Source organism: Diabrotica virgifera, chromosome 9 (genome assembly GCF_917563875.1).
Source record: "Diabrotica virgifera virgifera chromosome 9, PGI_DIABVI_V3a".
NCBI classification, from domain to species: Eukaryota; Metazoa; Arthropoda; class Insecta; order Coleoptera; family Chrysomelidae; genus Diabrotica; species Diabrotica virgifera.
Window position 1 is genome coordinate 178481381 of NC_065451.1, and position 17231 is coordinate 178498611.

Genomic DNA, 17231 nt, shown 5'->3' on the forward strand with positions numbered 1-17231 from the left:
GTACATTACTTACACATAAAGTGTTGAAGAATCCAAATATTGCGCAAAAACAGCAATTCTGCCAGTGGCGTAGTATTTGGGAAGGGTCATCCATTCATTATCCCCTGTCGTACGCCTCTGGTAGTATGTAGAAACGTTTGTGTACCACAGTTTCGTAGGGTGTACAGTACCTACACTTTATGCCAAGTATGATAAGGATACGTGAAATAGTTTTAAAGTACTGGGTAAAAGTAATTAATACATTTTTAAATAAAACACCCTGTAACTCAGTAACCAGCCATATTTTATTTAAGTGATTTGGGTTAAATCTTAATATTTTGAGGTCTAGAATCTACAACTCTGAGATTGGACATTCTTAATGAATCACCCTGTATAATGCATATGTAGTAAGGGGTATTTTCTCAAGATTTTCAATATTTCATTTTTGCCAAAAAAAGAACCAACATTATTTTGAGCTTAACTTGTTTTATTTATTTTTATACTAGAAACTAAGAAAAAAATCAAGCTTTTTTAAACACTTTAAAAAAGTTGTGATGAGTTTTCACCGAAAAGTGCTTCATTTTTTGGTTATTTACGTTGAAATATTCGATTTGGAATTTGTCGAATAAGAATCTACTTTTCATTACTCTAGCTCTGCTTATGCTGGGTCTACACGATCAAAAATTAGAAGCTAAAGCATTATTAGAGCATATGGATAATTGTGAATTTGTCGTTAACATTACTGTTAAATCTAAAATAGTTAACTTTATTAATCTAACATCAAAACTTTGCAATCTGAAACGACAGAGTTTACGGTCTCCCTTCACCAGTGGGGTATTATACCGAAATTTAAAAATAAACGGATAAAATGTATAAAAAATTTTACGATGAGCTCAGCTGGGACGAAATAGATATTTATGTATCAAGGGCATTAAATAGATGTTTATACCTTAAGGGCGACAAGCTTATACACTCGAGGGCCTCTGGCCCGTGAGTTTATAATTATGTCGCTCGAGGCTATAAACATCTAATAATGCACGTGGTGCATACAAAACTTTGTCATACCGGTTCATTGCATCAATTAAAATTTTAATTTTATTTTATATTAGTTAGAAGTAATATTGTATCACAGCAGGTATTTAGTACCGTTGCTAGTAAAGTGATGTTGGTTAGCAATTTGTTATTAACGTAAACACAGTTTTCCTATGTGACATTGTCAAAAAAGTTAGAATGCAAGAGAAATTAGATATTTCTGAAGAAATAGTTAAAAAAGGCAAAAAAAAACTGAGAACCGGTTACCGAAAAAATCCAAAAAAAACGTACGACAAGGAATACCTACGCTAAATTTCAACAATGGATGGCAGAAAATAATACTGGATTAAATGAAATGTTTGATTTTTGTTGTTTCCTATTGCAATAATTTGTTTATACCCGCGCGGCATAAAGTATACCATTATGTGGTTCGTAACTAAATAATAAATACACAATATTAAACCGGCATGACATAAAAATAATTTGTACCAAAAAAAGGTTTGAAGTTAATGTTTTCAATGTAAATTTAGATATAATAATGCAACAACTTACTAATAGGTTTGTCGGATTAAGATATATTATGTACTTATAATAGGCTTTCATGTCTATTCCCAAAAAACTTATTAACACTAACCGATGAAAACTTATTAAAGAAAGGCCAAATATTATCACTTACACATATTTTAGTAATTATACTGTTATTAGCTGTCGTTATGTTTATAATAAGGGGCCCCACAAAAATTGTCGCGGGGAGGCCCCCAAATCTTCAGCTACGCCACTGAAGAAGACTTAAAGATTCTAGGGGTCAGAAGATGGAGGGAAGTTGCCAGGAATCGATAGGAGTGGCGACTTCTTTGCGAACAGGCTAAGATCCACAAAGGATTGTCGAGTCACTTATGATGATGATGAAAAGAAAACAAGAAAACGAAGAGAATCAATTGCTCAAGACCGGGTAACAAACTGATTATAACAATCAATAATTACTTGGAATGATGGGCACACCAAATTAAGGCGTATTAAAGGACACAAATTATGTTTTAAGTAAACATAAAAATTCAAAATTCTATAAATTATCATGATAATGATACGATTACATATATTTTGGAGGTTATATATTTCAACTAGTCCCCGTTCTCACATATGGATCAGAGGCATGGACGCTAACTAAAACAGATGAATCCGATCTATCGATTTTTGAAAGAAAGGTGCTACGTAAGATATTCGGAGCGGTCTGTGAGAACGGAATATGGAGGCGTAGATATAACTTTTAACTGCAGAATATCTACAAGCATACGTTTGGTGGAAAATATATTATCACTATAATTAAGCGAAACCGCCTGCAGTGGGCAGGACATGTAGCCCGGGCCCCTGAATCGAACATGATAAAAAAGATTCTAACAGCGCAACCCGTGGGAATGAGAAGACGGGGTAGACCAAACCTGAGGTGGATGGACGGGGTAACACAGGATGCCGAGAAGATCGGAGTCGGCAACTGGAAAATGCAAGCAATGGGACAGAACAGAATGGCGTAGAAAGCTTGAGAAGGTCGAGGCTCTCTAAGGGCTGTAGCACCAAGATGATGATGATGATATTTCAACTAAATATTTGTCAATTATTATGGATAATTCTATATAATTTATTGACAGTAAATAGGCAGAAATTCCATTGTTGTCACGAAATAATAAACATGTTTTTTCAATATTTCATTTTGCAGACATCAAAAACATATTTTGAGCCATAGCTCTGTTCACTTTCAGCTTCTGATTGGCTCTATGAATTCCTTTCAGTTAACAAGTTCTAGTTTATCATATTAGATTGCCATAACATATAGTGTAGACCAAAAGTGTGGAAACCACTAATTATCTCTAAAATGGATGGTCATAGATGATATATTGATGATGTAGAAGAAGACCTAAAGATTCTAGGGGTTAGAAGATGCAAGGAAGTTGCCAGGAATCAACAGGAGTGGTGACTTCTTTTCGAGCAGGCCAAATCCACAACGGATTGTCGAGCCACTTATGATGATGATGATGATGGTTTTTCCCCAGTGTGGTCTATCAAATGTATGTTCAAAGCAGCTGCTCCACTAAACTGTTTAAAACAGACTTTGTAAAACTTTTCTTCAGTGTGCACTCTCAAATGTCTTTTCAACTTACATGTAGTACGGAACTGCTTAAAACAAATTTCACACTTAATAAGGTTTTTCACCAGTGTGCACCCTCAAATGTCCTTTCAATTGACCTGCTTTACTAAACTGCTTAAAACAAATCTCGCACTTATGAGGTTCTTTTCCAGTGTGCACTCTCAAATTTTCTTTCAAATGATCTGTTCGACGAAATTGTTTAAAACAAATCTCGCACTTGTACGGTTTTTCACCAGTGTGCACTCTCAAATGTCCTTTCAATTGACCTGCTTTACTAAACTGCTTAAAACAAATCTCGCACTTATGAGGTTCTTCTCCAGTGTGCACTCTCAAATGTTCTTTCAAATGATCTGTTCGACGAAATTGGATAAAACAAATCTCGCACTTGTAGGCTTTTTCTCCGGTGTGCACTCTCAAATGTGTTTTCAAACTATTTGCTTTGCTTAATTGCTTAAAACAAATCTCGCACTTATGAGGTTTTTCTCCAGTATGTATTCTCAAATGCTGCTTGAAATGACCTGTTTGACTAAATTGCTTAAAACAAATTTCACACTTATGAGAAGGGGTCGATAAGACAAAAATTCTTGTCTTGATAACAACTTCTTGTCTTGTCTTGAAAAAAAATCAAGAAATTTAAAAAAATCTTGTCTTGACCTTTTCTTGACATCTTATATCTTGTCTTGACTCAAGAAATTTCAAGATCTTTAAATTTCTTGATTACTCGGTCTGGTAATTCCCGGTGACCTTTTTATTGCGTTAGTTGCTAACACGGCCTCCACTGCCACTGGCTCCCGACCCCGGGGAGTCCCCGATCTGCATTTGTTTCCTGACGAACGCAAAATTTATGTGCACTTGCTCTGCCTTAATTCATGACTTATTAGTTCCGATTTAAAAATGTGCTAAATTTGTTATTTAAAATAAGATATAGTTACAATTTTATTTTCAACTGGATTAGGTAAAGCGTCGATGATACGGGGCTAGTTTACAAGCTACTATGGTTTATTTTTTAACCAAGAGGAGTAAACTAAAAAGACAGATTCACACGCAAGAAAGTCACTAGAAAAATAACCAAATACATCTTCTCTTTTGGTTGATCATGTCGGCCCTCAACGGTAATCCATAAATATTATATTATATTAATACTTCGCTAAAGATTTCTAAAAACAACGGCTTTTTATATAAAAGCAGACTAAATATCTAAAAATTGAAAGGAATAACACAGAAAACACAAAAAATCGTCGATATAACTTAATTAACCGATGAAATGCCAATACTGTCAAAATTTGATAAATGTCATTAGTGTCAAAATTTTATAACGGTGAAATAAACTTGCCTGCGGTTGAACCAATGACAAATAAGCATTACAACGCGGTAAATTTGAATCACTCCTCTTGGTTTAAAAACAAACTATAGTCGGCGAGTTTAAAGGCTAGCGAATGAGCGAGTCAACGAGTGTTGATGACAAACAAAACTTTACACCCGCTCAGTAGCCAAACAGTAGCGAGTTGAAATCAATTAATTAAATGTTGAACTATTTGTTCTCAACATTACTTCTATAAGCAAAAGGATCTTCGTCCTTCAATTCTCTCAATAAGCCTTAGGAAGCACCATATCAGTACTTTGCTGCAGTGTATAGTGAGGACGAATGTCCTATTTCAAATAGTGCAAGGACTAACACTAGTTTCAACATTACTGGTTGTGACTTATCTATTTCAGAGGTATATACCAAATTATCCCAGCTAAACATACATAAGGGTCAAGGGCCTGATGGAATCCCACCCAAGTTACTGAAATACTGTAGTTTTAATCTTGCTCGTCCCTTATTCTTTATTTTTCAAAAATCATTAAAAACGAGTGAATTCCCTCCGGTTTGGAGAGTTAGTTTTATATCACCGATATTCAAGAATGGCGATAGAAGCAGGGTTGAAAGCTACACACCTATTAGTATCCTTAATAGTAAACCTAAACTATTCGAGAGTTTAATATGTGACAAAATTAAGCCTAATATACAAAATGTAATCATTGAACAACAGTATGGTTTTGTTATGGGGAGATCAACTGAAATGAACTTGTTAAATTATACCTCCTTCTTAAATGAAGCATTGGAAAGCAAACAACAGGTAGATGCGATTTATACAGATTTTTCCAAGGCATTCGATAGGGTCAACCATACGTTATTGTTACATAAGATCGAACAGTTAGGTTTCTCTGATCCTCTGCCTAGTTGGATTCGAAATTATCTATTAGATATAAGGCAGATAGTTCGTATTAAGAATTATTTCTCTAATGAAATTATAGTTAAATCGGGGGTACCTTAAGGCTCCCACTTAGGACCTATCCTTTTTAATTTATTTATAAATGACATAAATAAAAGTTTCAATTTTGCTCAATTTCTTCTATTTGCAGATAACCTTAAATTATTTCACATAATTGCCTCTGATTTGGATCACTACAATTTGCAATCAGATCTTAATGGTCTTGTGGAATGGTGCTCACTTAATGGTATGGACTTAAATGCAAACAAATGCCATGCTATAACTTTTACTCGACTAAGAAACTTTGAGAATAATTCTTACTATATACGGGACACTAGGTTACAATTAGTTGACTCAGTTATAGATCTGGGTGTTATTCTTGACACTAACTTGAATTTCAACCTACACATTAATAGCATGGTTTCTAAGTCATTAAAGATGCTTGGCTTTATTAAAAGATGTAGATGAGTTTACGACTGGTCATTCTTTAAAACTTCTTTATTGTTCTTTGGTTAGACCATATTTAGATTATAACGTGTGATCCAAAATTATTGTCACCATAGGTGGCTCTGAACGACAGAGATAGCTATACAGTGCATGTCTATTAATTCAGATATACTTTCCAGCTTACGTCAACTTTGACAGATACTTGTCAGTGTACGTACGTCAACTTAAAAACACTATAATTGAACATAAAAAGTAGCAGAGGAAGCAAAATTTTAACTTTATACGAATTAAAAGGTCTTGAGATGGGTATTTTTTCAATGTGTTTTCAATCTTTATTCTTTATTTGGAAAGTGAAACTGATCATAACAACACTGAATATAGCCGCAGTTGGCCGTGACGTCACACTCCGGCTATCTTTCAGATTAAAACAAGACATATGTAGTTTTTTGCACGGATTGATTTGATCCCAATAATTGTGGATCGATCGTTACATCATGTGTTTGGTCACCTCAATATAATTGTCACATTAATAAAATCGAACAAGTTCATCGTAAATTCTTACGTTATTATGTTTATAAGATGCATCTCACTGGTCAAAGTTATGAGTCTTTACTGCAAATTATTCGACTTGACTCATTACAGAGTCGTCGTCAACATAAAGATCTTTGCTTCTTATATAACTTAACTCATGGTCATAAATTCTGTATCTTACTCTTAAATAAAATTGGTCTACGTGTACCTTCAAGAACCACCCGTTCTGTGACCACCTTCCACGAATTCATTATCCGTACAAACTATGGTTCAAGTTCCTATCTTTGTAAAACTATTAAATTAGCAAACACATTATCTCCGCATATTAATTTCTTTATGAACGACTTTACTGCGTTTTCCACACAAATACATTTATATTTAACTTAGGGCCTGTTGTTCGAACGCTAATCAACAATGATCACTATCAAATATTTAATTACTGTCACAACTGTCAATGCCAACTTTGGTTGGGTTGCTGAAAACATAATTTATTATAATTATGAGATTAGTTAATCAATTAACATAACAATTATTAACATAATTGATTAACTAATTTCATAATTGTAATCAATAATTATGTTTTCAGCAACCCAATCAAAGTTGACATTGACAGTAATTAAATATTTGATAATGATCATTTTTGATTAGCGTTCGAACAACCGGCCCATGTTCTAATTTCAAGACTGATTTGTCAATTACTGTTATTGTCTTTGTTCTAAGATAAGTTGTATTTGTCAATTGCAGGATGTTTTAGAAATTTAGATTTTATTACTTTATATTATAGGACTAGCTCTCAATTGTTAAATGAGAGCAAGTAATTTTATTTTTTTATTATTGTTTGTTATGTATTTACCAATTTTGTACCTACTAGATCTTATTTTGAATTGTTTTTCTAATTTGTGTGACATTTTAATTGTATCATGTACTAATGGACTTCGGTCCGTCAATAAATAATAAATAAATATCTATCGCTTTTCTTATCCATGATTTTACCCATTTTCTTTCTGCTTTAAGTTTTTGTTTTAAAGCATTCTTGACTGCATGAGCCAAAATAACTACGCCCGCGCGAACTAATTCGTTTGACATTTTTGCTAAAGCTACAAACACGCAGACACTATTCGCAACCAGTTTATTAGCTGCAATGATGACACAAGCATAGAGCTGGCAAACTCGCCCCGTGTCATCGACGCTGAAGTATATTTTATTATTTTTATTTTACATTTTTGTAAATGATTTTGGCAAAAAAAGTGTCCAATACATTAAAATATGTTATGTTAAAATATGTGATCTTTTTCACAAATAAACACATTTTAGAATTTTCAATATTAGTCAAGATATTTCAAGATTTCTTGTATTTCTTGTTTTTTTGACAAGAAATCTTGGTATTGACATAAAAATTTCTTGTCTTGTCTTGAAATCTAAAATTACTTCTTGTCTTGAAATCAAGACAAGATCTTGAAATTTTCAAGAACTTGGCGACCCCTACTTATGAGGTCCTTCTCCAGTGTGCACACTCAAATGAGTTTTCAAATTACCCGCTTGACTAAATTGTTTAAAACAAATTTCACATTTATGAGGTTTTTCTCCAGTGTGCACTCTCAAATGGCCTTTCAAATGACTTGAATTACTAAATTGCTTAAAACAAATTTCACACTTATGAGGTTTTTCTCCAGTTTGCACTCTCAAATGTAGTTTCAATTGATTTGCATCACTGAATTGCTTAAAACAAATCTCACACTTATAAGCTTTTTCTCCAGTGTGTACTTTCAAATGGGTTTTCAAATGACTTCCTTGACTAAATTGCTTAAAACAAATTTCACACTTATGAGGTTTTTCTCCAGTGTGCACTCTCAAATGTGTTTTCAAACTACTTGCTTTGTTAAATTGCTTAAAACAAATCTCGCACTTATGGGGTTTTTCTCCAGTATGTATTCTCAAATGCTACTTAAGATCACCTGTTTGATTAAATTGCTTAAAACAAATCTCTCACTTATGAGGTTATTCTCCAGTGTGCACTCTCAAATGTTTTTTCAAATGATCTGTTCGACGAAATTGTTTAAAACAAATCTCGCACTTGTAGGGTTTTTCTCCAGTGTGCACTCTCAAATGTGTTTTCAAATTACTTGGTTTGCTAAATTGCTTAAAACAAATCTCGCACTTGTAAGAGTTTTCTCCAGTGTGTGTTCTCAGATGGTATTTCAAATGACTTGCATTACTAAACTGCTTAAAACAAATTTCACACTTATGAGGTTTTTCTCCAGTGTGAACACTCAAATGAGTTTTCAAACTACCCGCTTGACTAAATTGCTTAAAACAAATTTCACACTTATGAGGTTTTTCTCCAGTGTGCACTCTCAAATGTGTTTTCAAACTACTTGCTTTGCTAAATTGCTTAAAACAAATCTCGCACTTATGGGGTTTTTCTCCAGTATGTATTCTCAAATGCTGCTTAAGATCACCTGTTTCATTAAATTGCTTAAAACAAATCTCGCACTTATAAGGTTTTTCCCCAGTGTGCAATCTCATATGTTGTTTTAGAGTAATAGCTTGACTAAATTGCTTAAAACAAATTTCACACTTATGAGGTTTTTCCCCAGTGTGCACTATCATATGTTGTTTTAGAGCAATAGCTTGACTAAATTGTTTAAAACAAATTTCACACTTATGCGGTTTTTCACCAGTGTGCACTCTCAAATGTGTTTTCAGATTACCTGCTAAATTAAATTGCTTAAAACAAATCTCGCACTTGTATGGTTTTTCTCCAGTGTGCACTCTCAAATGTCCTTTCAAATTAGTTGCTTGGCTAAACTGTTTAAAACAAACTTCGCACTTAAAACGTCTTTGTCCAGTTGCAAGTTCCATAGTCTGATTTAATCGTTTCCCTTCATCGTGTCGACTCGTGTCATTTCCTGTGCAAGATGAATTTTCAATGAGTTTCTCCATGATTTCCGTTTTGTCTTCATCTTGGGGATAACCTAGAATACAAACCAACTACAATATAAATATACAGGTATGGCAAAAATATCTGACTATAGGGCATTAAGACAACGCAACAAACTAAGAAAAAATACACTCCACGCCAAAATTAAGCACAATTTGAAAATAATATAGTCGGAAAAATGAAAGAATACCCATGAACGAACATATAAAACACGCTGTATTTTCCTGTCACCGTGTCACAAAGAAAATTATCCAGTGCAAGTACATGTAACAGAAATTATTACATGTACTTGCGCTGGCCAATTTTTTGTGTGACACGGTGACAGGAAAATACAGCGTGTTTTATATGTTCGTTCATGAGTATTCTTTCATTTTTCCTTACTCAACACACACACTACACATTACTCCCCTGACTTAGTAATAAGTTATACAATTACGTGGCTAAAGGTTCTAGTTCTAAACCAAAGCCAGAATCAGAAAAAAAATACTGAATTTAAGTTTTTTTAATATTTCGTAATATGTAATTATAAATTAATCTAAGCGCCATCTACACGATAATTGTGAAAGTATCCGAAGTAAGAAATTAATATTTCATTAATAGAACGTTAAAATGATTAGCAAGATCTTTAAAAAATCGATTACAATTTAATTACTTTTTTGCGTTGTAAATATTAAGCGATAACAATTAAATAATAAATTTAAAAATTACCGGTGAAAGTTGCATTAGTAATCCGCTAGGAGCGACACCAGCGAAGCTCAGAGCGTATAGGGCTTTTCATTCACAGTCATTTGTTTCGAGCTTCTGTCATGTGTCAGATAATATTAATATATCTACGTCGTACGGTATTGGTATATACCAATGATACAAACCAAAGACGTATGACGTAGATATATTAATATATTGTGACACATGACAGAAGCTCGAAACAAATGACAATCGATGAAAAGCCCTATTCTTTCATTTTTCCGACTGTATTTAGACAGGAAATTGTCAGTAGTAATTGCACAAGAGCTCTAAAATTATCGAATTTTTCCCGAGTGACATTTTGACAGTTTTAATTTCACGACCCGAAGGGGAGTGAAATTATGTCACGAGGGCAAAAATTCGATAATAATTTTAGAGATCGAGTGCAATTGGTTGCGATTATTTCATGAATTAAACTGTTCAAAACTAAAATTTTATTGTAATTTATTTATGTAAGTACAAATTAGTACAATTAAACACACAGTTGTTATAAATATTTGACGGTTGAAAGTCATCACTTATAATTTTTAAAACATTAATTGTCATTAATGTCACTGAATGTATTTTTTCGTAGCAACGAAGGACATCTGACGTAATATACTTGACGACGGGATAATATCAAAAATGATCAGTTTAATATTTCTGTAGCTTTCTATTGGTCAGAATCTCCTATGAATGAAATAATCATGGAAAGATCACATTCATCATATTGTCAAAAAATCAGAAAACTCAATAAGTATTTTAAGATTTTTGTGTGAAACAAATTGGGGAGCAGACCCAAATATCGCTTTGATGTTTTATCAACATGACCAGACCCATTTTCGACTATAGCTGTCATTTATTTGGATCAGCGACCAATACACTTCTAAATAAACTTGAAATTCAAAAAAATAAATGCTTGAGGTTATGCCTAGGTTATTTAAAATCCACACCAGACCAAATAATGGAAAATGAAGCAGTGAAACCTCCATTGTACGACGCCAATTTCTAAGTGATAAATTTTCAACCCGAAAACAATAGTTGTTCAATAGGGCTTTTTATTCACAGTCATTTGTTTCGAGCTTCTGTCATGTGTCACATAATATTAATATATCTACGTCATACGTTATTGGCATATACCAATGATACACACCAAAGACGTATGACGTAGATATATTAATATAATGTGACACATGACAAAAATTGAGTGATATCACGGAGCTATTTCCAAACACGCTTACCTGTATCCCTGTTGATAGAGATGGTAATTGGGAAGCCCATCAAAACTTTTTTATCGGCCAATACTGAATCGGTGTAATGTGCGCATATGCATACCTCTCTGTACTGCTTAAGAAGCCGACCAAACTATCGGTCGATAAAAAGTCTGCAGTCTGCGGGGGCTCTAAGCGTGCACACTGGAGAAAAACCTTACAAGTGCGAGATTTGTTTGGACAATTTGAAAGGACATTTGAGAGTGCACACTGGAGTAAAACCTCATAAGTGTGAAATTTGTTTTAAGCAGTTTCGTACTACAGATGAGTTAAAAAGACATTTGAGAATTCACACTGAAGAAAAGCCTTACTAGTGCGAAATCTGTTTTAAGCAATTTAATGATGCAAGTAATTTGAAAATACATTTGGGAGTACACACTGGAGAATAACAATCAAAAAATTTAAACCTAAAAAAATTCGAATTCGAAAATCAATCAAAAAAAGGCTCCTTAATATGACCTCGTTACTAGAAAAATCCTGCAAAACCTATCTAAGAAAACAATCATGGCAATAACACATACAGGGGTGGTAATCTGAAAACTGCATATCATCATCATCATCATCATCAGTAGCTCGACAACCCTTTTTGGGTCCTGGCTTGTTCTAGGATTTTCCGCCATTCTGTTCTGTTCCTTGCTTTGTTTTTCCAGTGGGTAATCTCAAGTGTTTTCAGATCTTGTTCCATGTATCTAAGTTTGGGTCTTCCCTTTGACCTTCTCCCTACTGGTGTTTGCTTCATTATATGTTTTGGTGTTTCGGTCTCCAACATTCGTTCAACATGGCCCATCCAGCGCAGACGTCCGATCTTTATGGATGTTATGACGTCGGGTTCGTTGTATGCTGCGTATACTGCGTATAGTTCAAAATTATATCTTCTGCAAAACTGCATATATCACGCATAATTCGTGCGAAAACAACTGTATGAGGTTGATCTGCTACCAAACAGAGACCGAATATAGCATGAAATTAGTACCGACATACGAGCTAGTTTTTAACACCCATTAGATGGAATTTTAGTTTTCTCAAAGCGACATTCAGTTTTGATAACGGTAACGTCAAAGAAACGTTTATTTTTTATTAGTAATAATTCTGGTTTTTTTTTCGCAAAAAAAAACAGAAAAAAGAAATTGATAGTGCAAGTTAGGAAAATGGTAACCTTTACAACTGAACATAAAATTCAAATTATTAAATGGTATTATTCTGGAAGTAGTGCCGACGATATAATCGGTAGGTTTTCGTTTTCATTCGAAGGTCCTGTAGCAACAAAATCTACAATTCACAACAATATTTTTAAATTTGAAAAAACTGGTTGTGTCAAGAATTGTAGAAAATGCACGGATACTGATGAAGATGAAAATCAACCAGCTGGTGCAATTAATGAAGAACGAGAACAGCGTGAAACTGCCTTATGTAGTCTAGCTGAAATCAATTTTCCTTGTAACAGCACCTTCATTTCAGCAGAAATTGCCATTAGTGCTAGAACTATACGAAACATTTTAAAAAGAAACAAGTACCATTGCTACAAATTGCAAAAAACTCATAAAATTTTCCCTCCTGATTATGAACGACGGATGGTGTTTTGTGAGGACATAATGGAACACACTAATCGTGACGAATATTTCATGAACAAAATCTTGTTTACAGATCAGTCTTCTTTTTCTTTAACTGGCCATCACTATTCATATGTTACCGATTACCATAGGGTACTCTACAGAAAATACACACATAAGTGTTCCTTACAAAACATAATACCGTCAAAAAGTCGACGTCTGGGCTGGTATCTTAGGTGACAACGTGATTGACCCTTTTTTTCATTGAAGATACTGTGTGTCGTCTTAAATACCTAGATCTCCTGACACATCACATAATTCCAGCCGTTCGATCATTACCGAGGTGTTAAATTTTTTAACCATTACGTTTCCAGATAGAGTTATTAGTACAAAAGGTACCATAAAAAAGCCACCTCGCTCTCCCGATCTTGCATCTTTGGACTTTTTCGTATGGGGTTATGTGAAGCAACAAATTTACCGACATGAGCATGAACGTGCCAGAAATTTAGACGAATTACGTCAAAAAATCATTCAGGCCTTTCAAAGCACAACACCCGAAGGCAATTATATAATAGATTGGGCTACTGCTTGGCTGAACGTGGAGGACTTTTGAAAATTTGATTTAAAATGTTTTAATTAAAATTAAAAAATTGTTTTTTTTTTGCTTGAAAAATGGCTTTGGCAGAGCCAATTAGCCAGACTTGTTTGTGATTGATTGCAGATTCATAGTCATAAAGTTCTTATTTCATAACGTAAGTACTAGAATATTATTTTTTTTTGGATACAACATTATATATTTTAATTTGTGGTAATCACTTTTTTTACTTTTACTTTTTTTTGTTATTTTTTATCTATTATTTTTTTTCTTTTTAATTTTTTCAAACCATGAAACGGCTAGCTCACCTTTCTTCAGCTGAAACCCCTCAGGGGTGTTGTTCGGCATAAACTAATTAATATGAAGAAATTAGGAATTATTGACGAAACAAAAAGTTTTCAACACATATTCTTTATTCAACTATTAGGTATTTAATTACATCTTATTGCTTATATAAAATTCATCATGTATCCAAATTAATAATTGACAGCTTATAAATTACAATCAGCGAATCAGAGATCGATGCTTAAGCCAAGAAAGAAACTTTCCCAGGAGTTCCCGTTGTTGTGGACTCTAGTCGACTGTTGTTCGGCCGACTTCTCCTGGTCTGTTCTTAGGTGATGGTCTTGATCTCGGCCGGCTTTTCATTGACTGCTGCAGCACCCTAGGGTGGTCTTTGGCTGGTGTCACGCCTTGGTTTCGGAGGTTGCCATAAAGGAAAGTGAGAACGGTTCTTAGTGATCCCAAATGGCTAGAACAAAAACAGGCCGCTGTAGACTTAATATGGTCAATCTTTTGTCCGACAACAGAGGAATCCCGGCAAGTAGAAAGTCCCTTTTTCCCCAAGGACTCGCACACCGACCCAAAATCCTCTGATGTCGTCAAAACTTAAAATGTTGCTTTTGCAACTAATAAATAAAGCAAAAAATGTAACCAAAAACGAACCGACAATAACCTCTGGTGTTATCAGTTCATAAAAAGTAATAATCTACTTTAAGACTGGAATCGTTCAATTTTTAATACGTGAAAATATATTTACAAAATTAATCTACATCTAGACAAGGCGGAAACGGCGGGTTCGTTGGGAAAAATATTCCCATGAGATATTTTTGCATAATCACATTCGTGAGACATCCCAGAATAAGGTTCAAGAAGTCGCCCACGAGAAAAGTGGGCCAATTTTTTTTAATCAAATTGCAAAAATCAATACCTTGGCCCGGACTAATTTTTTTTTAGGTTTTTCGGACCATTATGGACAAAAAAGGTCTCTTATAATTTTTCTCTAAAGTTGATCTTTTTCGAGTTATAAGCAAGTTAAAATTTGAAAAATGCGAAAATGGCCATTTTTAAGGCTTAATAACTCGGTCAAAAATTATTATTTTGAAAGTCAGAAAGTGACTAGATCAAAGTTTAAAGTCGCCGTTACATGATCCTGAAGAAATCTGTGTCATTAATTTACTACTAAGCTGTTATTTTTAATTAATAACAATGAGTGGTTGTATCGTATTGACGCTGCTGTAAATGTGAGTGCGAGTAAGATGCACAATTGGACTGCTGGAATAGCTTCTCTCTCGCACTCAGCATTTACAGCCCCGCACACGTGCATGGCGCTTATTATTTTTACTTAAAAATAACAGCTTAGTAATAAAATAATGATAAAAATTTCTTCAGGATCTTGTAGGGGGGGCTTCAAACTTTGATTTAGTCATATATTGACTTTCATAGTAATAACTTTTAACCGAGTTATTAAGCCTTGAAAATCGCCATTTTTCGTTTTTTTCAATTTTAAATTGCTTATAAGTCGAAAACGATCAACTTTAGAGAAAAATTATAAGAGACCTTTTTTGTCCAGAATGGTCCAAAAAATTAAAGAAAAAATTGTTCGGACCAAAAATATTGATTCTTGCGATTTGATTAAAACAAAATTGGCCCACTTTTCACTTGGGCGACTTCTTCAACCTTATTCTGGGATGTCTCACGAATGTGATTATGCAAAAAAATCTCATGGGAATATTTTTCTCTTCGAACCCGCCGTTTTCGCCTTGTCTAATCTGAACGATTCATGTTAACAAAATTCATTAAAAATTATTACAGCAAGAATTATTATAAAATTATTAAAGAAAAAAAAGTTAACAAAAAACTCAATGTGGTTTTTACCAACTAACTGAAATAAAGTATATGAAACAAATAATATTGTGACGGTGCTCATGTTAACAGTTATTGGTATAAAGAAAAAGTAGAAATATTCTCTATTACTTACCCAGGTTGGCAAGAGGACCTGGCCACGAAATAATTCTACCTTAATATATTAAATATTTTCTCTTTGGAGAAAGAATTGGAAAAGAATTTGTGTTGAGTACTCATCCTAGAAGAAGCCTCTCTTTTTGGTGGGGCTTTCAACGCCATGTGACAGCGCCGAAGCAGATATAGTCACTGAGTAGAATACGAGGGGACTTTAGAAACTAATCAGAGCATTTATAGGAGATAGAAATAGGAAAATATAGAAACAGAGGAATAAACGTGAAAATTAAGAAAGAAAATTATTGTAAACGAAAATTAAATACCATAACTGAAAATAAAGGCCGAAAATAACTGAAAGTGTTTAAAAGTATATAAAAAACAACAATGTGACGTTTGAAACGTTATAACCAAATTTACAAATTATGCCTAGCTTACAACTTCTATTTACATAATTTGACATGTTTATAAATGAGATGAAGAATTTCCATATCATTTGTAAATATTAAAGTATTAAGGTTTATTGGGAAACAACATTTTTTAATAGGGCTTTTCATCGATTGTCATTTGTTTCGAGCTTCTGTCATGTGTCACATTATATTAATATATCTACGTCATACGTTATTGGCATATACCAATGATACAAACCAAAGACGTATGACGTAGATATATTAATATAATGTGACACATGACAGAAGCTCGAAACAAATGACAATCGATGAAAAGCCCTATTAAAAAATGTTGTTTCCCAATAAACCTTAATACTTTAATATTTACAAATGATATGGAAATTCTTCATCTCATTTATAAACATGTCAAATTATGTAAATAGAAGTTGTAAGCTAGGCATAATTTGTAAATTTGGTTGTAACGTTTCAAACGTCACATCGTTGTTTTTTATATACTTTTAAACACTTTCAGTTATTTTCGGCCTTTATTTTCAGTTATGGTATTTAATTTTCGTTTACAATAATTTTCTTTCTTAATTGTCACGTTTATTCCTCTGTTTCTATATTTTCCTATTTCTATCTCCTATAAATGCTCTGATTAGTTTCTAAAGTCCCCTCGTATTCTACTCAGTGACTATATCTGCTTCGGCGCTGTCACATGGCGTTGAAAGCCCCACCAAAAAGAGAGGCTTCTTCTAGGATGAGTACTCAACACAAATTCTTTTCCAATTCTTTCTCCAAAGAGAAAATATTTAATATATTAAGGTAGAATTATTTCGTGGCAAGGTCCTCTTGCCAACCTGGGTAAGTAATAGAGAATATTTCTACTTTTTCTTTATACCAATAACTGTTAACATGAGCACCGTCACAATATTATTTGTTTCATATACTTTATTTCAGTTAGTTGGTAAAAACCACATTGAGTTTTTTGTTAACTTTTTTTTCTTTAATAATTTTATAATAATTCTTGCTGTAATAATTTTTAATGAATTTTGTTAACATGAATCGTTCAGATGTAGATTAATTTTGTAAATATATTTTCACATATTAAAAATTGAACGATTCCAGTCTTAAAGT

The 17231-nt window shown here is 33.5% G+C and overlaps 1 protein-coding gene across 3 annotated transcripts in view; it reads right to left on the reverse strand.

Annotated features, from left to right (window-relative positions):
• The window catches only part of LOC126892014 (zinc finger protein 235-like), a 92300-nt gene that overhangs the window by 51154 nt on the left and 23915 nt on the right, over window positions 1-17231 (reverse strand). Inside the window, exon 2 of one of the 3 annotated variants that reach the window (XM_050661433.1) lies at window positions 9099-9362. The exons of 1 other annotated variant lie outside the window; for it this stretch is intronic. In XM_050661433.1, coding sequence (XP_050517390.1) covers window positions 9099-9362 — 264 coding nt within the window. Of the gene's footprint in view, window positions 1-3218; window positions 9363-17231 lie in introns of those variants that run through there. One more of the 3 variants, XM_050661432.1, reaches the window with a different exon arrangement.